Consider the following 25,219-nt stretch of genomic DNA (forward strand, 5'->3'; position numbering starts at 1 on the left):
CGACACTACCCATCCGATGTAAAGGCCGGCTCCTGCTATAGGAATGTAGAATTTACAACGCTGGTTCAGACCCCCCACCCCCGGAGATGAGAGCTACCCCACGCTTGTTTGAACAAGGAGACTCTGACTTTGACTGCCAGACCGAATGGTCGCATTGTATTACATCGATCCGTTCTGAAAATAGCCCGTGGTGGCAAACAGACAGCTTGAATGTCCCTATGCACTGTCACCTCGAATCGGGCTGCAAGGACATGAGTATAGAATTAAAATATACTAATGCTGCAAGGGCATTAGTATAGAATTAAAATTACAATTACACTATCAAATTAAATCACTGTACATTTGGTATTCACACCACTCTTTTAGCACAGCACTATTATGAAGGAATGCGCTGTCTCACAGACAATCACCTCAAGTTGTTTCATGGATATGGGTGGGACGATGTTGCTATGCGTAATTCCAAATAAGTATTTTGCGGGTACGATTTCAAATTTGGCATATTGAGAGCACGATGCCAGCACACAATGAGCCAACTTTTTTTCCAATGGCATCACCGGATCTTTCACGTGAACCCCGAATCGGACAGCAAGCGGCATTAATGGTAAATACACACCAGAGTGTTAACCAGGGTGGTCGTTGCATCCCAACCGCGAACCTCTGCAACAAGCGACCAATGCGCTACCACCAGGCCACGTCGCTGCCCCATCATCAGCGTGCCAGGGAATGGCCCCCCGGAAGACGACGTCACAGAACTACTTCTGAGATTATTTCGACAGGCATCTCTCGCCCAACATTATTCGGGGCTCCGTACTTCTCCACGCGCCGTGCTGCAGAGACGCTGGTCGCACGGCAGAGTCAAACCAACCGTGATGATTCTCACAACCAAATTTCATGGTCTGCTTTGTTGTGCAGTCAATGCTGGCCCGGCGGAGACCATCAACTGGCTACACTTGAATACCCGGTTCAATCATTACCCAGTCTATGTGATTCAAAACGTATCTATGACACTGTTTTAATTCTCCAGGCGAGTCTATGGATCTCTATGAGAGTCGATCGGTTTATACGTAAGTCTTTGGGCCTCTATATATGTCTATGGGTATCTACGCAAGTAAATGGTGACTGGCCTGAGACCGTCAACTCACTATACACTTGAGAATCCGGTTTAATCACAACTTAGTCTTTGCAAGTCCATGGGCTTCAATAACAATCTTTACGTTTCACAATGAGTCAATGGGTCTCCATGTAGGTCTAAGGGTATCTACGCACGTAACTGATGACCGGGTTGAAACATCAGCTCGCAAGACTTGAGAACCCAGTTTAATCACAGGTGACTAAAACCTAGATCAAAGCCGGGCACTCAGTGGTGGCACCTCAGTGTCGCAACACGGCCATTATGAACCCCTTAGCCACCCGTCGTCCACGTTTGTATCAGTTCTCACAGCAGCGCGGGGCAACTCACCTTATGTCGGCATTTCATAACCACTCCGTAGGCACCTACGTGGGAGAGAATGTGAGTGTTAATTATCTCATAGGATGCATCACCGACAAACTAACACTTTCATTGTATCACATGGGTGAATGCACAAATTAACCATTGATCTTGACCCAATACTCACCATGGGAGATGGGCAATTTGGTGAGGAAACTAACAAAGAGACGGGTCGTGGGGGTTACTTGACCGTACTTCACCACGCTGGTCAGTACGGGTTGGTGAGGCTGGGAGGATGGATATAGATGTGGCAGTATAGAAGTACAGTACAGCAATGGATGTTGCTGCACTGCCCTTTACTGGCTACCAATGCAGTCTTACAGCCCTATGACCAGAACCGCCCTCAAGGGCATATGGCAAATCGGGGGCGACTGCCCTGGGCCCCGCGCTTTTGGTGGGGGGGGGGGGGGGGGGGGGGGCGACGCGCTTCGACATCATGATGCCGTCGTCCGCAAATTGTTACACTGGAAGAGGAGTTCCACGCCAATCGCGATCAAACAAAGACAAAGATCCCCCGTATAGCCTTAACAGACTATTAGGGCGAGTGCTGTTAACGAGCACCTATCAAGGCCGACACGGCACACAAGGGGGGTGGGTGGCCAATACCACGCCCGCCAGCCTTTATCTCCCAAGTGGCGATGTTTGTACACCGCATCAGGTACTCATTTGAGGCCGAGTCGACCTAGGGGAGGCCCAGCACCGGTTAAGATAATCGTCACTGGCTGTGAGCGGGAATTGAACTCAGGTCGCCCAGATTCGTAGTGCAGCACGCCAACTGCTACTACAACCAAACAGGGGCGGAGCCAGGATTTCAGGCCGGGGTGACATTCAACAAATTTTAATTTCAAGAATGATTAGAGAGTCAGGCTGTTGAACTAGACGCCATCGGTTGGCGACACACTCTGACAATGCAGTTGCACGGAGTCCGCCAGACCGAGTGTCGTACACTTATACGCAGAATGTCACCCCTGTCACCCCCCCTGGCTCCACCCCTGCTACCAAACCGCCACATTGAGGCACGCGTTTTAGAAAAGACAAAAACCACACAAGGTAGTAATTCATCACAAAACCGTTCGTGGCAACTACAAAGCTCAAGCCGTATTTACAAGTGTCTTCGTTTTGAAACTGGACCGGAGAAGAGTGATGCTTTGCGACTCAGAATAAGTCAAATTAAACGTGCACTCAAGAGAATTACAGTGGTAGATGTATGACGTTTAATCCCCTGAAACGCTTCTGCACTCAATTCTTGTCGTTAATTTGTCGCTTTTTTACGTGCCCTAAGCTTCAATGGTTATCTCTGCATCATCATCATCATCATCTAATTTACATACACTGCTGGATGAATGCCTCCCCCATGCTCTGGACAACCCTCATGGCTCTGCGACACCAAAATTCACCTCACTCCTGCACAACAGCTGATCTTGTCGCTCCATCCCAAAGATGGGTGTCAAGATTTTTGCAAAACTGCTCTCCGATACGGAAAAACGTGAAACATGACAAACCGGCTAATTGTGTGGAGGTGTCCTGGGACCTCCTTTGCCAGTGTCATAATATAAGAATGTTTTCCCCTTTTTTCTGTCAACAATCAGGTGTTAAGATTTTAAAACACCAAACTAAAACCTTTTGCAAGGAATCATGGCTGCATTAACCACAATACTTGTGGTGAAAATACAAACAAAAAAAACATGCTCTGACAATATATGCATTGTCTTTGAAACTGATTGGTCCACACCAGAGACAGCTTTCTTTAGAGCCTAGTCTCAAACAGTGTTAGACCAGAGGACAATGCCAAAAGGTGAACGGCACAAAGACAATGCCACTATTAGGACAATGAGAGAAGCTACATCATGGGACCCCCTTTTCCAGTGTCAAAATAGCTGTCTCTGGTGTGGACCAATCAGTTTCAAAGACAATGCATCATATTATCAGAGTATGTTTTTTGTTGTATTTTCACCACAAGTATTTTGGTTAATGCAGACATGATTCCTTGTAAAAGGTTTCAGTTTGGTGTTTTAACATCTTAACACAGCTGTTTTGTTGCCAGAAAAACGGGTAAGACCAATTCTCATATTTTGGTACTGGAAAAGGAGGTCCCATGATGTAGCTGCTCACCCCGAGCTATCATTACAGTTTGATGTTTTAACATCTTAACACAGCTGTTTTGTTGACAGAAAAAAATGGAAAAACCTATTCTTATATTTAAGTGTGGAGGTGGTTGACTTTGTCCGAGGGGGTTCATAACGGGCTGCATTAGAACCAGGACCAGTTCATACATTGCTTGCAAATTCATATAAAACACCAGGTCGCCTCGGCACAGCCACATTAAATGGGTTTAATCCACTTGCCAATCGGCAATCGGTTTATCCAACCGAGGACTGATTTCACAGGAAAACTGGTGCCACAGCTGCCACGAACCGCACACGCGCACACTGTGAACAAACGTCCATCACAACGATGGAAAAACGTCCATTATGGCGATGAGCCGATCTCTAAACACTGGGTCACTTCATAAAGTATTAAAGCTTTCGCGACTGCATAAAATTATTCATCGGTTTTTTTCGGTAAAGTCACGTACGTAGAAATACAATAAAATTATATTAAAACAGAAACGTCGTGATTGTTTTTTGTTTTAATATAATTGTATTGTATTTCTACATACGTGACTTTACCGAAAAAACCAATGAGTAACTGGGTCACTTCCTTCATTTGATCCTAATGGCGGTGCCCCGGGGTACCAAATCATACAAAATTGCCGAGGCAATTAAATATTTTATTTCTGGGACACTTTCTTTCCAGGGGTGCACTTAACTCCGCGACTGGGGTACCGATCAATCCGAAATCGGTGCCACTCCACGATGTTGAAACGCAGTGAGGACGATTGCGCTGAAACCCTGAACGCTCGTATGCACCGTAGTGCATCGTGTAAAGCTCGTCGAGATGAGTCGATTGCCGCATCGCCGACCATCAACAGACTAAAAATTACTGCATCACGGACATTATGCGAGAGCTGGGGTACTGTGGAACCCCGGGGTACCGCCAAAAGATTCATTTGGGACAGGGTGACGGTTCGCCGTGCTGCCCGGTGGCAATCTGGCCGAGGGCTTAGACCCCTAAGCGTAAGGATGCGAGTTCAGACCCCAGTCTGGGTTTGATTTGGGCCGTCGTCATCAATCATTGTCGTGGTTATTATCATCACTCCCTGGGGTCTGTTGGTAGGAATGTGATGATTTGTGCTCTCCGTAATCCGAATTATAACTTCAATTGGAAATTAGACTGTAGCGCTACTCCTAACGCCAACCGCACGAGTCAAACAGACCTCTGCCTAACCCTATCGACGCCAACCAAGGAAACATTTGCCCCAAACATTAAAGTTAACCACACCCTAACATAGTGCTAAACCAGATTGCACTAGCCAAGCATACACTAGCAGCACTACCCTGAACTCGAATTTAACTCACCAACCAGACCCTGTCACAGCCCCCAACACTCACCTTAATACCCCCTCAACCTAACTAACAAGACTGTCACTAGTCTTACCAATCACTCAACAAGATCATATCACTACCCAACACTAACCCTAACGTAACTCGACCCCATCACTCACTCTACCAAACACTCTACTGCAAGCATCAACCAATGCCCTACCCCAACCAGCCCCTATCACCATCCCTACCCCTAACCAACCAAACCAGCTCGTATCACTAGCCCTACCCCTAATCCAACACTCAACCAGCCCTTATCGCCAGATTAGGCTTCATAAACTACACTGCTCTACTGCTGCCGTTGTACAGGCTGCTGCTGCTGTGCATTCTGCTGCTGCTGCCGCTAGCGTCGCCGTGTGTGTGTGTGCCGACGCCGCGTGCTTGCCGCCGCGTGTTTGCCACTTCACGGGTCACCTGGTCTACAGCGGGCGGTTTGCAGAGTCGCAAACTGCAAGCATCACTTCTGCACTCGCCGGTGACATTCACCGTCGTGCTACACTGCCACTCATTTATTTCACCATTTGCCTCCGCGGCTGACGAGAGACCGGGTGAAAGGGGGGCGACTTGAGCAACAACTGCCAACGCGGTCGCGCACGCGCGGCCATTCCCGGACAGAGTTGGCATCTCAAATCATCCTCCTCTACGCCAACTCTCTTGTGCAGTTCTCCGTCGCATTTGGGGTCCGTGACGCTGAGGACCCGAGCGGTAGCGTGTTCGCCGCTTGTTGCAGAGGTTTGCGGTTCGATTCTGGCAGGCTGCCCCGGTTATTACCGCAGTGGGTGTATTAACCAAAACATAACATGCTCCAAATTTTGATTTAAAGCTTTCGTGACTGCAGTAATTCATATTCTTAGCTCTTTCGGTAAAGTCACGTTGAAGGGAAACAATAAAATAATAAAATATATATAAAACAATATATATTTTATTGTTTCCCTTCAACGTGACTGTACCGAAAGAGCTAAGAATATGAATATAACATGCTCCGTCTGCTTCACCGTGAATATTAGAGATCCTGTAGCGTTATATGAAAAGAGAAGGCCATTGTGTACCGGCGTCAGTCTGCCAAATTAGAAAAGATACACCGCAAGTTACTCAATTGGGATTACATGCAGCACCATTGCTTCCTACTTTAAAACTAGCGGAGATCACGTCTTTAAAACATAGCGCCTTCACGAGAGCCTTGCTCTATGACGGGAACACAAAGTGTAGGAAACTAATGCGATAAAGCGGCGCATGCAGTCACGTCCGGACACAGGTGAAATCATAAACGGTCTCCTTTCTGCCTCCCTTTTACGATCCTTCTTCTCTGCAACATTTCCCCACGGGTTCGCATCCAGTCAACTCACCTTCTCCCACGATCTGCAGGAACTCGTATTTATTCATCACATTACTGCCCGGCGGCTTCATGAGTCGTCCGAGGAGAGGGGGGAGACGGTGGCTGCAGCGGCAGCAGCAGTGACGGCGGCGGAGCGACGCTGCCGAGCTGGTCTCTCTCGCACGGCGGCGGCGGCGGCGAAGTCTCCCCGCTTGCGACACGAGACGTGGCGCAGCTGTTTGGGGGGGGGGGCAGCGTGGGACACACACAAAGGGAGTCATTCTCGTGCCGGTTGCCCCCCCCACCCCCATTCACGGGCGCCGATTGGCAGCAGCAGCAGCACGGCGGTGGTGGTGTTGGTGGTGTTGGCGGTGGTGTTGGTGGTGTTGGCGGTGGTGGTGTTGGTGGTGTTGGCGGCGGCGTGCCACCAGTCGTGACGGCGAGCTGCTCGCCGTCAGTGGAGGCAGTGGGAGCCAATGCAGCGCGTCGCAAAGTGAACCTGTTAAGAGTCGTGAGTTATGTGCTCCTCTTTATTTATTTGTATCTAAATATTTGTTTTTTTATTGCGTTTCAATAGGAGCCCGGTACAGAACACAAAACGAGACGCGGTGAGGAGGTTACAGAAAATCCGCGAGCCTCAGTCCCGAACGCTGTGCACCTTTGGGTTTAAAGCGGGGGGGGGGGGGGAGTGGGCTCGCCACAGTTTTAGGATTCGTTTTAAACAGTGGCTGAGCACAAGCCCACATGCCCAAAAACGGCAAGCAGTCAGCTTGCCGTTTTTGGGCAAATAGTCGTAAACGCGCGACGTTCAGTCTAAATGTGGAGGGCAAAACCGGAGGACCCGAAGAAAAATCCACGTGACCACGGGGAGAGAGAGAGACACGCAAACTCCAAATATACAGCAGCAGCAAGCGTCAGGGTCGGGATCGAACCCACGACCTCGTGTATACCAGGCGAGGTAGTTAACATCTCACCACAGAGAGAGAGACACGCAAACTCCAAATATACAGCAGCAGCAGGCGTCAGGGTCGGGATCGAACCCATAACCTCCTGCACACCAGGCGAGGTAAGTTAACATCTGGCCACTGCGGCGCCCATAAAATCAAACAGCACCATCAGAGTTGTAACAGAGAAGATTTAACACGTTTCTTAAACGGTGCAAGGTTGTTGCTGTTGCCGTTTTTATTATTCAGAGAACTTGGGGGGGAAGAGAGGGAAGGGATTTTGCAAAGCGGATGAGCAGTGTATGAGAGAAGAAGCAGACAGAAGTGGAAACTGGTAACGAGGTGGAGACCCGTGACGAGGTGAGTGAGGCCGGTGACGAGGTGAGCCTAGTGACGAGGTGGAAGCCGGTGATGAGGTGAGTGAGGCCGGTGACGAGGTGAGACCAGTGACGAGGTGAGTGAGACCAGTGACGAGTTGGAGACCGGTAAGGAGATGGCTTGTAACGAGGTGAGGCCGGTGACGAGGTGAGACCAGTGACGAGGTGGAGACCGGTGACGAGGTGAGTGAGGCCGGTGACGAGGTGAGACCAGTGACGAAGTGAACCCAGTGACGAGGTGGAGACCGGTAAGGAGATGGCTTGTAACGAGGTGAGGCCGGTGACGAGGTGAGACCGGTGACGAGGTGAGTGAGGCCGGTGACGAGGTGAGACCAGTGACGAAGTGAACCCAGTGACGAGGTGGAGACTGGTAAGGAGATGGCTTGTAACGAGGTGAGGCCGGTAACGAGGTGAGGCCGGTGACAGCTGAGCCCGGTGACGAGGTGAGGCCGGTGACGAGGTGGAGACCGGTAACGAGATGGCTTGTAACGAGGTGAGTGAGACCGGTGACGAGGTGAGCCTAGTGACGAGGTTCGAGCCTAGTGACGAGGTGAGACCGGTGACGAGGTGAGTGAGGCCGGTGACGAGGTGAGCCCAGTGAAGAGGTGAGCCTAGTGACGAGGTTCGAGCCTAGTGACGAGGTGTGGTCCCGCGGCTGGGATGGAGGTGACGATGTCGCGTTGATTCACGCTGCGAGGTGGCCGCCTCCTAACGAAGCTTCGCTTTTAAAGGGGGCAGCCTGCAGCAAATTCCCGTTAAGAGGCTTTCTTGTACAAAGTTCCCACTTTAAAAACAACAACAACAAACACTCCAACAACAACAAACACTCCAACAACAACAACAAACACTCCAACAACAGCAGCAAAGGGTGACGCGAACCGGACGGCTGTCAAACTTTACACTCGCGTAGCGGCAGACCTCGGAGGCAAGCAACATTTAACAAAAATATAACGCAGCGTTAAATTACACAACGACAAAACGTTGACAAGACGCGCTGGGTACTTAACGCGCTCACCACGTAGTAAAAAAAGTAATAATGAATATTTGTGAGTTTAATGGTTTTAAAACGTCGTTAAGATGTTGTTTTGTTTTACCTCAGCACGCCCGGAGTCCAGGGCTAAGGGGTTCGCGTGTGGGGACGGGGGGGGGGCTACCCCGCGGTTCCCGACATGCCCCGCGCGCGCCCGAAATCACGTGACCGAGGACGTCACCCGTGTGAAAATGGAGGCGGGAAATCCGACAGGGGGAGGCACGTGTCTCTGTTGTGACGCCGCAGATAAAATCCGCGACAGACTGAATGATACATTAAATAAAGAATGATACATTTTGTTCAAGCTTTAGGGCCCATGTATGGAGTAACTTGGTGTGACTTTGCACTTATAAGGAACACCGGAACGGGAATCGAAGTATTTGTTACGATCCAATGTCCGATGAAACGGGTAGCGACCGGTCCATCTTCTTCGGTTCTTTCGGTAAAATCACGTAGAATGAGAATAAATTAATAAATTAATAAAATAACACAATAAAATTCTCACGACGTTTCGGCCACAACACAAGTGGCCTTCATCAGGTGAAGGGACGAGACTGTCTCGAGGACAGCGCTGGAGCGAACACAGCCAAGCTCAGACCGCGACCTTTAAGCTGTGTGAGAAGAAATAGAGCACCTTGACAAAGGAATTAGCATAAAAAATTAGCATTTAATTGGCGGACTTAGCATGATGAACGGTGTAGAGGGGGTGAACATTGTGCAGACCGGCGAGGGGGGGAGGGGGAGTTTACATATTGATGGGGTGAAAAGGGAATTTAAGCTGCTGCGAAAGTTTGGGATACCACTACTTGAAAAAATATACTGTACCATTGAAAATTAGTTTCATGTTTGGTTCGGATAATTTAGCATTGAAATAGCTGCGTGATTAGCTTGTGACTGGTTTATTGTGTTATTTTATTTTATTAATTTATCATTTTATTCTCATTCTACGTGACTTTGCCGAAAGAACCAAAGAAGATGAATCCTTGCAGTCACGAAAGCTTTAAATCGAAATATCGACCGGTTTTTAACGATGCAAAAGGGCCGTCCATAAATGACGTCACGCGATTTTGGCTGATTTTTGACCCCCCCTCCCCCCCTCGTCACACGGCGTCACAAAAAGTCAGACCCCCCTCAATACAGACGTCACAAAGCTCTGCCCCCCCCCCCAACCATATTTCCAGTTTGAAAATAAAACATGCTTCAAATCACTTTAAACTATTGTTGTCATTGTAGTGCGTATTTAATTTGGCGCTGCACTCTGATGTTGTATGAGAAAACACGTATTTAAAAGGAGGCGTTGGAAAGCTGAAATTTAGCATAAAATTCACTTTAAAATATTCAACGTCTAACTAAAACTGCATTTTATTGAAATTCTCTTATAATTATAAAATATTAAAAGTAATTATAACTAAAACAATACTTGAAACTTTGGAGTAGAACGAAGCAAAATGGAGAGTACAATTATAACAATCACATATTCATTCCACAGAATGAAAAGCCCTGGTAGACTCATTAAAATCTTAATGTTTAATCACAATCATTCAACATTTTTTCAAAATGTATGCTTCTCCATTCTCCCATGGAGAAGCAAAATGCTCCTTCATGGAATAAATAAAAGGTGACCATAGTAAATTAAAATAATCAAATAGTTAATAATGAAAATTAATAAAAAAAAAATTAGTGTTATTATAACAAATCTATTGTTTATATTTATTTAAAGTTGCGCATTTTGATGTGACGTCACATTTCTCAAACCCCCCCTCGTCACACATCGTCACAAATGTCTGACCTCCCTCCCGCCTTAGCTGCGTGACGTGATTTATGGACGGCCCCTTTGTCACCCACACTACTTGGTGAAGGCCTGCGACCCACATCTAACAAGAGCGACGTTTCGGGCAATGGCCTATTGAGAGACCAGAGTGGACGATACGAGTCAGTTTTTTAAATTGAAATAAGAATAATAGTTATCGAAGTTAACTAACGCAGTAGATCATCGATTATCCCGCGGCGCAGGATTTTCAAAAACGCCGGATAATCACTAATCACATCATAATTTAAAACAGCTTATTTTTGCACATTCTTGTATGACATGTTTTAGGTGTTACGTGTTGTTTATGTTTATTATATTACATTTGCATAGATGTTCAAATAAACTAAAATAAATATCCTACTTTAAAAGGTTATATTGTTTACTGTACCGTACTTACCACTCCAATCTCGAAGACTTGCGTGGCGTGATGCATATGCGTGCAGTATTGTAATTTTTTTTAAGTTGTATGTAGTGTATAATGTACCGTATGTAATATTTGACACTGAAATAAAGCGTAGCTACTTTTTTGTCACGAGCGCGGTGCCGATCGCCGGACAGGTCCTGCAGTCTTTGGGGCGCTTTGCCGGTGTCGCTGGATCGGCCTGGAACCACCGGATAATCGATGATCACCTCTAGTTATCGATACATCTCCAGTGACCCTCTCTATAATCTGTGGCCAGGATGTCGCGGTAGGAGTGACCGTATAGGCGTGTCCTTTACGTAACTTGTGAATTTTGTGTTATACGCGTCTAAAAGACTTTTAAAATGTTACCGCATTTGTTCGTTTAAGAAGATGAACCATCACAGTTGAACGTGGAATTGAACGTTGAACAGATCACGTGCACCAGCGTGAACGCAGGCTTGCAGTGAAACAATGCAGCAGCGGCCTCCCGTGGCCAGCAGACGTCGCCGTAAGAATAGAATTAAATCTTGCCTAAAAGCTTTCGTGAAGAATAAGAATAGAATTAGTACAACCAACTTTCTCACTGGTCAGTTAACAATAATCTTTAATTGGATAATCGTGTTTAATCACAATGAACTGAATCGTACGCGTGAACTCCTCGTTGCATGTTTTATTTTCACGATGCACGGCAGTGTGTGTGTTTATATAGACCAGGGATGGGGAACGTCCGGCCCGCGGGCCGTATAAGGCCCCGCGAAATCATTTGGTGTGGCCCTGCCAAGGCAACCGCAGGCGGGGCTCGAAATTAAACAAATCTAGGAGCAAACCTGGAAAAGCAGTTGCGAGTAGCAACATCGTCAATACCAGCTAACATCAATACCAGCTAACATCGTCAATACCAGCTAACATCGTCAATACCAGCTAACATCGTCAATACCAGCTAACATCATCAAAACCAGCTAACATCACCACACGCCTCGCCAAAGAGAAGCAGTTCCAGCCATCGCGTTAGGGGCGAGTTAATTAAATGTTTGACCAAATATAACGGGCTAATTTTTAAGTTGATCATTTTGTATGGCCCGCGAATGATTTTATAACTATCCAAATGGCCCTTGTATTTTTAACATGTAGGCTTTCGCCACCAACATTCAACAAAATAATACAAGGACTCATGATCACTTTTTTTTGTTAGATCGCATAACTATAAATGGGTTTACTCTCCAACACACCGGTGTGCTGAACTAGTAACTAATTGGCACGTTTTGTTTACGTCACAAACCTTACTAATCGGCCGTGTCGGGTGGAGCTGGTGTTTAACGACACATTTTAATTTACGCGCTCTAACCCCCAAAACTCATTATTATGGATCACGTATGAGCACTGCAAACAGTGAATGCGACGTTTTTATAAGTCGAGCCAGAGGCACAAATGCGTAATGTGTTTAACACATTTTCGCTCAAAATTGGACGAATTTTTTTTTTCCCACACACGAATTCGGGTTAAATGGCGTAAATGTGCCGTACACAACAAATACGTCGTGTGGCGCCCGTAGATCCCTAGGGTTACAAAGCCCCGTGGGGGCTGACTACGAATAGAATCGGCGAGCCCATGGTGGCCGTATTCAACGGCGACTTGAGTCGCGCGTGCACACGGGGGTCGAGGGTCGGCTGGCGGAGGAGTAGACCTATAGTGAGGGAAAAAAGTATTTGATCCCCTGCTGATTTTGGACTTTGCCCACTGACAAAGAAATGATCAGTCTATAATTTTAATGGTAGGTTTATTTGAACAGTGAGAAACAGAATAACAAGAAAATCCAGAAAAACGCATGTCAAAAATGTTATAAATTGATTTGCATTTTAATGAGGGAAATAAGTATTTGACCCCCTCTCAATTAGAAAGATTTCTGGCTCCCAAGTGTCTTTTATACAGATAACGAGCTGAGATTAGGAGCACACTCTTAAAGGGAGTGCTCCTAATCTCAGCTTGTTACCTGTATAAAAGACACCTGTCCACAGAAGCAATCAATCAATTAGATTCCAAACTCTCCACCATGGCCAAGACCAAAGAGCTCTCCAAGGATGTCAGGGACAAGATTGTAGACCTACACAAGGCTGGAATGGGCTACAAGACCATTGCCAAGCAGCTTGGTGAGAAGGTGACAACAGTTGGTGCGATTATTCGCAATTGGAAGAAACAGAAAAGAACTGTCAATATCCCTCGGCCTGGGGCTCCATGCAAGATCTCACCTCGTGGAGTTGCAATGATCATGAGAACGGTGAGGAATCAGCCCAGAACTACACGGGAGGATCTTGTCAATGATATCAAGGTAGCTGGGACCATAGTTACCAAGAAAACAATTGGTAACACACTACGCCGTGAAGGACTGAAATCCTGCAGCGCCCGCAAGGTCCCCCTGCTCAAAAAAGCACATATACATGCCCGTCTGAAGTTTGCCAATGAACATCTGAATGATTCAGAGTACAACGGGGTGAAAGTGTTGTGGTCACATGAGACCAAAATGGAGCTCTTTGGCATCAACTCAACTCGCCGTGTTTGGAGGAGGAGGAATGCTGCCTATGACCCCAAGAACACCATCCCCACCGTCAAACATGGAGGTGGAAACATTATGCTTTGGGGGTGTTTTTCTGCTAAGGGGACAGGACAACTTCACCGCATCAAAGGGACGATGGACGGGGCCATGTACCGTCAAATCTTGGGTGAGAACCTCCTTCCCTCAGCCAGGGCATTGAAAATGGGTCGTGGATGGGTATTCCAGCATGATAATGACCCAAAACACACAGCCAAGGCAACAAAGGAGTGCCTCAATAAGAAGCACATTAAGGTCCTGGAGTGGCCTAGCCAGTCTCCAGACCTTAATCCCATAGAAAATCTGTGGAGGGAGCTGAAGGTTCGAGTTGCCAAACGTCAGCCTCGAAACATTAATGACTTGGAGAAGATCTGCAAAGAGGAGTGGGACAAAATGCCTCCTGAGATGTGTGCAAACCTGGTGGCCAACTACAAGAAACGTCTGACTTCTGTGATTGCCAACAAGGGTTTTGCCACCAAGTACTAAGTCATGTTTTGCAGAGGGGTCAAATACTTACTTCCCTCATTAAAATGCAAATCAATTTATAACATTTTTGACATGCGTTTTTCTGGATTTTGTTGTTGTTATTCTGTCTCTCACTGTTCAAATAAACCTACCATTAAAATTATAGACTGATCATTTCTTTGTCAGTGGGCAAACGTACAAAATCAGCAGGGGACCAAATACGTTTTTTTCCCTCACTGTAGGTATAAAATAAATCACGACGTTTCGGGCGCAACACAAGCGTCCGTCATCAGGTGGGAAAGCATTGTCTGCTGCTGAGGCAGACTGTTTTAAAAGGTTTGACATGGGTGTGGTGATGTTAATGTGAGAAATTAGCATTGTAACATTAACATCGCTAGCCACGGCCACTTCTTTATGACCCTTGGGCTACACCCATTTCTAACCTTTTAAAACAGTCTGCCTCAGCAGCAGACCACGCTTTCCCACCTACGTGACTTTACCGAAAGAACCAAAGAATATGGATTCCTGCAGTCACGAAAGCTTCAAATCAAGGGGGATAATAATTCAAATGTTTAATGCACTGGCTTCCAGTTTCACGTAGAACACAGTTTAAAACCACATTGTGAACTTCTTACACAGCAGTGAACCACCTTGACCCAGCCTACATCACTGACATACCGCACCCATGTGTCCCCTCAAGGTCGCTAAGATCTGGGATGCAGATCTTCTCTGCATTCACAGGTCGAGGCTTCGGTCTATGGGTGACCGAGATTTTTCCCGTGTAGCCCCCAGGCTATGTAATGCTCTTCCATGAGGTATCAGGATCTCAGAGTGTGTGGACATTTTTTCTATCCACCTTAAAACCGATTTATATGCTCCCTCTTGTTAAACTTTTTTATTTAGTAAATTATTCTTAAAATGTATTTAGATTATTTTTATGCTGAGTGTCTGCTGCTGCTGTGTCCTGTACAGCCCTTTGAGGTCCTTGATGAAAAGCACTATATAAATAGAATTATTAGTCGGGTCCTAATTCGCAATTCATGAAAAGCAGGAAACAAAAACAGAACCAGGGTAACCGACCAAACACAAGAAGGCCACTTTAAAGAAATGGGGTGTTCAAAGCAGACTTAAATACATCTACCAACTCTGATTGCCCGACTTCAAGTGGCAAGGCGTTCCATTGCTTGGGTGCCACGCTAACAAAAGCCCCATCGCCAAAAGCGCGCAACCTGTAGACCTGGCGGTACTGAGCCGTTGGAGATCAGACGATCTCTTAAGGACCTTGATGGAATATATAATGCATTAGTTCCTGCAAGTAATGTGGGGTGACCCATTTTAAAGCCATATAGGTTAATAGTATTACATTAATAATAACATTATTATTAAGATGTTATCTTAATGATATTATCTTAATAATGCTATTATCTTAATAATATTATCTTAATAATAGGATTATCTTAATAATGGCATTATCTTAATAATAGGATTCTCTTAATAATAGTATTATCTTTATAATGCTATTCAAGTGCTTTTCAGGAGGTGTCCTGCAAAGGAATTTGCAGTCCGGGGAAGGGGGGGGGCAATGTTGCAATGAGGCACTCCAAAAAGAGAAAGTTACAGGCGCTGGGGTTTTAAAGGAGTAGGCCATTGTGTGGCCTACTCATCACTGTCAAAATTATCTAACATTTGAAAACATTTTACATTGAGTTGGATGGGCCAGATGATTGCGTCATGAGAGCGGCGTGGTGAATCGTCGCTGTGAAGATGCCCCCTCCGTATTTGTGAATTCGGCACCATGCCATTGTCCGTTCCATGGTTCTTGTTCTGGGTGACCACAGTCGCAGCATACTGACCAGATGGTTTTTAATTTTCCATTTACACGTAGCAACGATCTCCCCCTTCTGGCAAACTGACGCCCGCTTGCAGGCCGAGTGCCGAGTCAACTTGGGCCACACAGGGACGGCTGCCGCTGGGGTTGCTCCTTGCAAATGTGTTGGAGACACAAGTCGCCTTTCGCGTGGAAAGTGTTGTAATGGAGGGGGCTCCATCCAGCACGCGACTCATCTACGCCACACAACAGGGTCAGGGTCCCTGGCATTCGCTGCTGGATGAAGGCCTCTCCACAGTCACAGGGTGGTTGTTTGGCCATCCGTCACCCGGCTGACCAGGACGGGTTGGTGAGGGGGGGGCCCAAGAACTGGCTAAGATGCTGCTCGCCACTGATGTTAGCCGTGGAAAACTAACAGCCCGGACAAGGAAAACAACCGCTTCTCCAAAACCCGGGACAAAATCGGCATAACGATGTCCTGAAGCCTCCCGCAGCCCACAACACCATCGGACGTGACGAGATTGGACATTCGTTTACGGTCTCCATGGCAGCCGGCCATACTCGGCGTGGCGCGATGGACGCAATGATCCAGCGGGGATGGGGCAGGGTCGGGGGGTTGGTGGATCACGTAGAGATCGCCGTGATGTGCTGCCAAGAGGGCCAAGTTGGTGAACCCATCCGTGCGGACTTCTCAGTGGTTTCATGACACGAACAGCAGGGTGGCGCGGTGGTGACGCTTGTGCCTTGCAGCAACAACGGTCTAGGTTCAATTCCCGACTCGCGCGCCATTCTGTGTGGAGTTTGTGTGTTCTGCCCTCCTGTTCTGCATGGGTTTCCTCTGGGTTTTTTCCGTTTCCTGCCATAGCTAAAACACATACAATATCATTCGTCCATAATAGTTTTTTTTTGCACCCAAAAACGACAGGATGCACATAATGTACAAACTTAATGTGCATGCATAATATGCATGCGTAATGTACATACATTATGTATGTGCATTATGTGTGTTGATTAACTGTGACTAACCAAACCGATAACAGATATCCATTGTAATTGATATCATACATTAACCCACCCCCCTCTGGTCCTTGCACCTGATTGGCTCACAAGTGGCAACGTCACATTGATCCCTTGTCTATTTAAGACCGAGGCAGGGACATCTTCTCACAACTCTGGCTGTCGCTTGATGAGGCTGGTTGTTGTAATAACCGGCGAAAAGTCACGGTATTTGAATTGTAAATGTTGTTGTGGGTTTACTCTCCAACGCACAACCGGTGTGCTGCACTAGTAACGAATTTGCAGATTTTGTTCACGTGGAAATCCTCACTAATTGGCTGTGTCAGGTGGTGGCGGTGTTTAATGACACATTTATATTAATGCGATCTAACACAAAAAAAAACTCCATTACGGATATTGGTCACGAAAACCTACTGACTTAAAGCTTTCCTCCGACTACATGTTAAACTAATGTCATTCGTGTTGGCCAAACATCCCAAAGTGCTAAGGCCCTCCTGAGTTCAGGACCATGTGTGGCTTTCCTCGATGAATACCTCTCCGTGCCGTGGCAGCCACGGGGGGGGGGGGGGGGTTGCTTGACCATACTTCACCATGCTCGGCCAGCGTGGGTTGGCCCAGGGACTGGTCCAGATATCACTTGCCACTGACGAGGCCGGGAATCAAACTCAGGTTCGCCTGGCTCCTAGTGGGGCACGCCGAATCACTGCACGCCATCGCTCCGCCGATAATAAGTCAACGATGAAGCCACCGCGTCGGTTATTTACCCAAAAAAGGCCTCACTGAGCCTCAAAGACTCCCTTTGTCAGGAGGGTGCTGCTACATCGGGATGTTTGCCCATGAGTTCCGTGAGTGATGAGAATCAGAATGTTTATTTAGACTGGAGGAGGAATCCGATGAGCTATGAAGCTCTTTGGTCACAGGTGACAAGTAGGGGCACGGGGTCAGAAAGTCACAACAACAATTAGTTTGCCTTCGAGGTTGGGGGGGGGCAACAGGAGACAACCCAGCACCGCGGCGCACACTGCAGTGCCGTCGAACCTACAACATCCGGCAAGCCCTCGTCAGCTGACCGCACCAGAGCGATCATCGACAGCGCGCCTCAGGATCGGAGGTAGCCCCGGTTGACATTGAACATCTGTGCAAAAAGAGCTCCACGCCTCATCGGATTCCTTCCGGATGAATACAGACAACAAGAATTCTGATTCTGACAATGGACAATGCGCACGATCAAGGCCGATCTTCACCACCACCACCACCACCAGCAGCAGCACCGTGGCCTTGGCCGGCACTCGGCGTGGCGGTGAGTGGATCGTGGGGCACCGCTACGCCCCGAGGGGTTCGCGCCTCGTGATGATGATGAGCATCATCAAGAAGCGCCTCCAATTGGCATGGTTGGCTACGTACGATGCGAAAAAATATATACATACGTGACGAAGTACTGACTAGTCTCAACTCTGCTTAGCTTCCAAGTTACAACAAGATTGGACACATCCACAGTGTTTGGTCATGGGTTTATTCTTGTTACTGTTATTACCACTGGACTTGTTTCCGCAAGAGGGTCCTGTCAGGTTTCGTCAATAGCGACAGGTGCTGGAGTGCCTCTTACTTTCCACAGCTTCTTATAATCGGGAGAATACGGCAAATATCCTACGCCAAACGCAGAAGACTAAAATATAAAAATTTTGTTTCTGGGTACTAAGTGTTATTTCCTAATTGCTTATGCTAAAAAGTGCAGAAAATGGCTATTATTATTCCCCACAAACTTTGCTTTTGTGACCAGGACAGTGAGATTTTGAAATGTACCTATTTTCAATGAGAAAACGTGCGCATTTGTGTCATTCCTGCAGGTAAAGTCCTGGTCACAAAATCAAAGTTTGTGGGGAATAATAACAGCCATTTTCTATACTGTTGAGGCATAAGCAATTAGAAAGTAACACTTACTAACCAGGAACAAAAATCGTGTTACATAGTGAATCAGCCGTCTGCTGTAAAATGATGGAAACATCACAGCACACGACATAAGTAGCGAGCGGCTTTCACTGAGAAACCACCGGAGTTTGTGGAAAAACGGTGAACGTTACCCTCGTGTTATTAAAACAAAAACGGGGCGATTCTGAGAGATTAGTTGTGGGCACAGTGGCGGTGAAGCGGTCAGCAGCACTGTCCTACGAACCTGGCGACCCGGCGTTTCATTCCCGGCCAGGGCCAACAGCAGTGGCAAGCGATGTCTGAGCCGGTCCTGCGCCTCCCCCTTCTCCTTTCAACCAACTGGCGCCGACCAGCATGATGAAGAATGGTCAAATAACCTCCATCGGGAGGCCTTCATCCAGTAGTGGATTGAGGAGGGGCTGTGAATTGCTCGGGATGCTGCCACCACAGCGGTGCAAGGGTCAGCATCGCTGGACCGGCAATCCATTGGATGCCGGTTCGATTCCTGCTCCCGGTGCGGCGCCTGAAACAATGGCATGAGTTTGTCATCCTCCCCGCCACCTCTGTCCACGGCAGTTGATCATTGGCAGGTCGCGTGTGGTGGTGGTGGTGGTAGTAGTCTAGCGGTTAGCGCTACGAACCTGGCGACCCGAGTTCGATTCCCGCTCACGGCCAACACCGGTGACGATTATCTGAACCGGTCCTGGGCCTCTCCGATGTCGACTCAACCTCAATTGAGTAAGTGGTGAGGTGTGTAAAAACACTGCCACTAGGGAGACAAAGGCAGCCGGGTGTGGTGCTGGCCACCCACCGCCTCGCTAACAGCACTTGTCCCAACAGTCTGTTAAGGCTATACGGGGGATCTTAGTACTCCCAGCTCTTCCAAGATGTCAGGCCAGCGGCGAAGAGTAGAACAGATGCCGCTCTTCTCGAGAGCTGTCTCCAGCGGAGGCTGTTCGGCCGTCAGCGGCACGGACACAAGCGGTTGCACTGCTGCGCCTGTACCACCACCGCACGTGCACATCGGCGCGTTGATTTGTTGGACCACTACGATCGCACAGACGGGCGGACGGGCGTGCGGGCGGGCGGTTGCCATTGAAACCTGACGGCAGCGCCGAGCGGAGGAGCGGAACGCACGCGCGAGTAGACACGGACGCTCGTTCCCTCGCTGTGATTGGGACCCGGGGGAGTTGAAGTCTCCGCGTAAATTGAGGTGCCAATTACCTCCCACGGCCTAAGGGCGCAGCCACTGCAGTCGCTCGCTCGACAGAGCTCTCTCTAGAGAGGCCCTCTCGAGGGTACTTTGGCCTACTCCTCCACGCTGGACAGACGTCATGGGACCTGCACATCGGCCAACTGTGGTGGACCCAATTACAACAATGCCAAGTGGACAGAGGCAGTGTTGGGAGGGGATTTAAGAAACTTTCCCAATTGTCTCAACTGCTGGATGATGGACTCCTAAATCTGTCATTCATGGGGCTTGTTTGATCATACTTCACCGTGCTGGTCAAGTGTTTGTTTGTTCAACCAGGTGAGAATTCAAGAGACCAGCACGAGTCTCATTTGCAGGAGGGGCCTGGGGAATTAGTCTGCCACCAGGAAAGGGGGGTGTGGGGGCGACGTTGCTGCATTTCACGCGATCCCAATTGAGGATTGAGTCATCTACGGCATTAATTGTCGAATTTGGCAAACTAAGGACCGTGACTCCGTCGCACGATGGCCCGCTCTTGCGAATTATGTCACGGGATCTTTAACGTCCGCTGTGAGCGAAGCAGACGGCGGCGTAGCAGTCGTCGCATTATTACGACGATTACGCACGCCGCAGTGATGACCAGGGCGGTCACCGGATCGGCGAATGCACTAGGACCGGGCCACTGCGCCACTGCCCAGCGTGTGTTGGTGAATCAGGGTGGCGGTAAAACCCGGGACCGGTTCAGATAACACTCGCCACTGATGTTAGCCGTGACTGGGAATCGAACTCGATTCACCGGGTTCACAGCGCACTCGCACGCGCGCGCACACGCAAACTCAATCACACAAACACGTGATTTCACACGGACACACACAACCACAATCTCATGCGCACACACACACCGTCTCGCTCTCTCCCTCACGCACACACACCTATCGCTCTCCTATCGCTCTCTCCCGCTCTCTCGCTCGCTGTGCACGGCCAGCATGCTGCTGACCGTGCTCTTCGTGGTGCTCACCGTCCTCGGCGTGTGCGGCAACTCGGCCGTGCTCGCCGCCTTCTCGCAATCGCGCCGCCCGTCTCCCGCCGACCTCGTGGTCATCGGCATGTCGGCGTCGCACCTGCTCTCGTCCGTCTTCAAGAACACGCCGTACGTGCTGGCGTCGCTCGACTCGCTGGCGCTCAGCGACGGCGCCTGCAAGGCGCTCCTCTACACCGTCAACGCCCTGCGCTCCTGCAGCCTCGCCTTCACGGTGCTCCTCAGCGCGCTGCAGCTCGCGCGAGTCGAGCCCCGCGGAAGCCCGCGCCTGCGACGCCTCACCGCCGCGCTCTCGCGCCTCCTGTCGGGCCCGCGCGGCGGCGCCGTCGCCGCCGCCGCCCGCCTCGTGGGGGCCACGTGCGCCGTCTGCGCGTTGACGTCGGCGCCGCTGCTGGCGTTCGACGTGCGCTCGCGAGGCGACTGGCGAGCCGGCGGCTTCCTGCACATCTCGGGCTGCGTCGTGACGCCCTCCGATGGCGCCGCGGCCTTCGTGGAGGCCTCCAACGTCCTCGACGTGGCGGCGCTGGCCACCCTCCTCGCCGCCAACGCGCTCGTGCTCGGCTTCGTGCTGCGGCACCGGCGGCTGGTGGCGCGGAACCGGGGCTGGGCCGGGGGCGCCGGCAACGCCGCCGCCCTCAACGCGGCCAAGGTGATCGGGTGCCTCATGGTCATGGCGTTCGTCTGCTGGGGCATCAACGTGTGCATGCGCTTCACCGTCGTGCAGAGGCTGAGCGCCGAGTGGACGAGCACGCAGGCCGACGTGCGCGCCTTCTTCACCTCCGTCTACTACTCTCTCAGCCCCTTCATCATCATCTTCGGGCGCTCGTCCATCCGCGGGAAAGTCGCCCGCGCCGTCCGCAGGTGCCCGTGCATCTGCCCGCACCGCACGCGGGTCTTGCGGCTGGCGGTGGTGGACGGGGGGACGGGCAACAGGGTGTGGCCGGGGGTGGCGGCGCGCTGAGGGCCCGGGTTTCCGAGCGAAGGGCGGGCTTTCCGGTGGACCCGGCGCCAGACGGCGAACGGTGGTTTCGCTGTGTAGACCGGAGACGGTTCGGGGGTGAGGTTCGTGCGAGGTAGGGTGACGCTTGACAGCGGACCTTGCTCGTTGTGGGCCAGGCAGCTGCACGTCGCTTGATGGGCCGCAGGCAACGGGGCAGCGGAGCCGGGAGGGTTTTTGTCTGCGGTGTCACGAGAGGAAATGTCTCCCTGGTAAAAACAAGCGTGGGGTGGCGATCGTCTCTACTGGTGGGCGCCCCTGGCCGGCGGTGGACATTCCGCATTCCCATGGTGGGGGACATAACATCCACAGGACAACCACTGTTGAATTGACGCAAAGTGGTCACTTGATCTAGCCAAGAAGGACGGTGATAAAACTGTCGATGATGATGATAATGCTGCTGATGATGATGTAAACGACACAGATGATTATGATCTTGCTATTAAAGATTATAATGAAATCGCTGATGATGATATTGAAAGTTATCTCGATTTTAACTCGCGACCGTCCGCGAGCCAAGCTCTCTCGCCGCAGTGACCACTGGTTAAATCTTTATCACCTCGGGCTTCACAATGGCCGAGTCAGAAGCAATGAGCCGGCACCACCAAGACCCTAGGTCCATTTCCTGGGTCTGGGTGTCTCTCTCCGTTTCTCTCAGGAGGTTCATAATGGCCATGTCATTGAGATCCTAGGTTCAGTCTCTTCCCTATTTTTCTCATCGGGTTCATGAAGGGCAGGCTTGGAGAGACTCTGACACGGCACTGCTGCCAATCCCCCAGCCTGGTCACGTCTCTCTCCCTCTCTCCGAAGGGGTTCACAATGGCCGAGTTAAAGCCACGGAGAGGTCACCGCCGCTGAGGGCGAGGTTCTATTCCTGGCGCTGGGCCCCTCTGTTTCTGTCTCAGGGTGAGTCACAATGGCCCCGCCGGAGCCGGCCACTCGCCACACTCCCCGCACTCACACCTCGCTGTGAGAGAAGCTGGGCCCCTCCAGCCTCTGCTGGATCCGGTGAAGCGGCGACCGCTCTGCCACCGATCCCTCCGATCCGGCGCTCGTGGCCGCCGCGGAGGATTCCGAGCCGGCGCCGCCAGGCCTCGCCGGCGCCCGCGGGAGCGGCGGCAGCCTCCTGGCGGCGCCTCTTAGGACGCCGCAACTGCCTTTCCTCGGCCGAAACTGCTGCTGGTGAAGTGCGGCGCCGTCGACCGCGCCCAGCGAGTGTCTCGAATCGCCTCGGAACGTCGGGTAGATCGCCGGCGCCAAAACCCGCTCGTCGTCGTCGCCGTCGCCGGCAAAGTACAGCGGTCGCCGGCACTCTCCGCAGAGCGGCGCCGACCCAGCGGGGGCGGCGGCCGCCGGTGGCGGCGGCGGCGGGAACAGCTGCAGCGGCACCGCCCAATCGCCGGCCTGCCCGCCGACCGCCAACCACCGAGCCATCGGGACAGCCCGCCACTCGTGCCGCCACATCGTCGTCGTCGGCGGCGCCGCCAGCGCCCAGCGCGCGTCGGCCAGCACCGGGAGGCTCAGCTTGCGGTGGCCGGCGCCGCGGTCCTTGGCCGGCGACGGCAGAGTGAACCCGGCGGCGGCGAACCCGGCGGCTCCGGCGGCGCCGTTTTCAGAGTCTTCATCCGACGCGAGGCACGGGGCGCCATCGGGGCCCGGCGGCGGCGGCGGCTGGCGAGGCACGAGCCGGTACGTGCGCACGCCCTCCGTCTGCCCGTCGCGCCGCATGCGCCGCAGCTGGCGGTGCGCGAGCGAGAAGCTGAACGGCGGCGGCGGCGGCGGCGAGATCGCCGAGATTGGCCGCGGGGGCGGTGACGCCGGGGACAGGGGAGGCGGCGCCGGGAGGACGCCGGACGCGGAGGCCGAGTCGTTTTTGGCAAGGAGCCAGGACGAGCCGTTGGGTAGGTCCGCAGCGCGTCTGCCAGGCGCCTGCAACAATTGCGATTGGTTGAAGAGAACTCCGTTACAACCGCGAACGACGCAAGGCGGGGGGCTGGGTGGGGGGCTGGGCGGGGGGCTGGGCGGGGGGCTGGGCGGGGGGCTGGGCGGGGGGCTGGGCGGGGGGCTGGGCGGGGGGCAAGGTGAGGGGTGAAGGCGGCACGGACACCATGCAGGAGAAGCTTCTAACGTGCGCAGGGAACGTCAGCGCCACTGTGCGACAACAAAACACAACGATGCACGACGTGAACCACAACGTGAATCACAACGTGAACCACACACCATACTAACACAGGACTCACACACAACGTGAATCACATGCCTTACTAACACAGGATACACTCAAACACAACGTGAACCACACGCCTTACTAACACAGGATACACTCAAACATAACGTGAATCACACACCATACTAACACAGGACACACTCACACACAACGTGAACCACACACCATACTAACACAGGATACACTCACACACAACGTGAACCACACACCATACTAACACAGGATACACTCACACACAACGTGAACCACACACCATACTAACACAGGATACACTCACACACAACGTGAATCACACGCCTTCCTAACACAGGATACACTCACACACAACGTGAACCACACGCCATACTAACACAGGATACACTCACACACAACGTGAACCACACACCATACTAACACAGAATACACTCACACACAACGTGAACCACACGCCTTCCTAACACAGGATACACTCACACACAACGTGAACCACACGCCATACTAACACAGGATACACTCACACACAACGTGAACCACACACCATACTAACACAGGACACACTCACACACAACATGAACCACACACCATACTAACACAGGATACACTCACACACAACGTGAACCACACGCCTTACTAACACGGGATACACTCACACACAACGTGAACCACACGCCTTACTACCACAGGATACACTCAAACACAACGTGAATCACACACCATACTAACACAGGATACACTCAAACACAACGTGAACCACACGCCTTACTAACACAGGATACACTCAAACACAAGGTGAACCACACACCATACTAACACAGGATACACTCACACACAACGTGAACCACACACCTTACTAACACAGGATACACTCACACACAACGTGAACCACACGCCTTACTAACACAGGATACACTCAAACACAACGTGAACCACACGCCTTAAAAACACAGGATACACTCACACACAACATGAACCACACACCTTACTAACACAGGATACACTCACACACAACGTGAACCACACGCCTTACTAACACAGGATACACTCACACACAACGTGAACCACACACCATACTAACACAGGATACACTCACACACAACGGGAACCACACG

General features: G+C 50.6%; 3 protein-coding genes across 3 annotated transcripts in view; 1 reads left to right on the top strand and 2 right to left on the bottom strand.

Annotated features, from left to right (window-relative positions):
• The window catches only part of LOC116955732 (uncharacterized), a 59,854-nt gene extending 37,766 nt beyond the window's left edge, over positions 1 to 22,088 (bottom strand). The window contains exons 1-3 of the mRNA XM_032977000.2: positions 20,887 to 22,088; positions 6,318 to 6,521; positions 1,460 to 1,494 (exon numbers count right to left, since the gene is read on the bottom strand). Coding sequence (XP_032832891.2) covers positions 1,460 to 1,494; positions 6,318 to 6,378 — 96 coding nt within the window. The 5' untranslated portion in view covers positions 6,379 to 6,521; positions 20,887 to 22,088. The remainder of the gene's footprint in view (positions 1 to 1,459; positions 1,495 to 6,317; positions 6,522 to 20,886) is intronic.
• The window catches only part of LOC116955733 (uncharacterized), a 52,894-nt gene continuing 42,134 nt past the window's right edge, over positions 14,460 to 25,219 (bottom strand). The window contains exon 8 of the mRNA XM_032977002.2: positions 14,460 to 23,833. Within this exon, the coding sequence (XP_032832893.1) occupies positions 22,862 to 23,833 (972 nt within the window). The 3' untranslated portion in view covers positions 14,460 to 22,861. The remainder of the gene's footprint in view (positions 23,834 to 25,219) is intronic.
• Positions 20,855 to 21,868, top strand: LOC116955689 (olfactory receptor class A-like protein 1). Its single transcript, XM_032976945.1, has one exon. It carries the CDS (start codon positions 20,855 to 20,857, stop codon positions 21,866 to 21,868), a length of 1,014 nt encoding a protein of 337 aa, XP_032832836.1.

Source organism: Petromyzon marinus, chromosome 61, assembly GCF_048934315.1.
Source record: "Petromyzon marinus isolate PM22_M1 ecotype Great Lakes invasive population chromosome 61, UKy_Petmar_22M1.pri1.0, whole genome shotgun sequence".
NCBI classification, from domain to species: domain Eukaryota; kingdom Metazoa; phylum Chordata; class Hyperoartia; order Petromyzontiformes; family Petromyzontidae; genus Petromyzon; species Petromyzon marinus.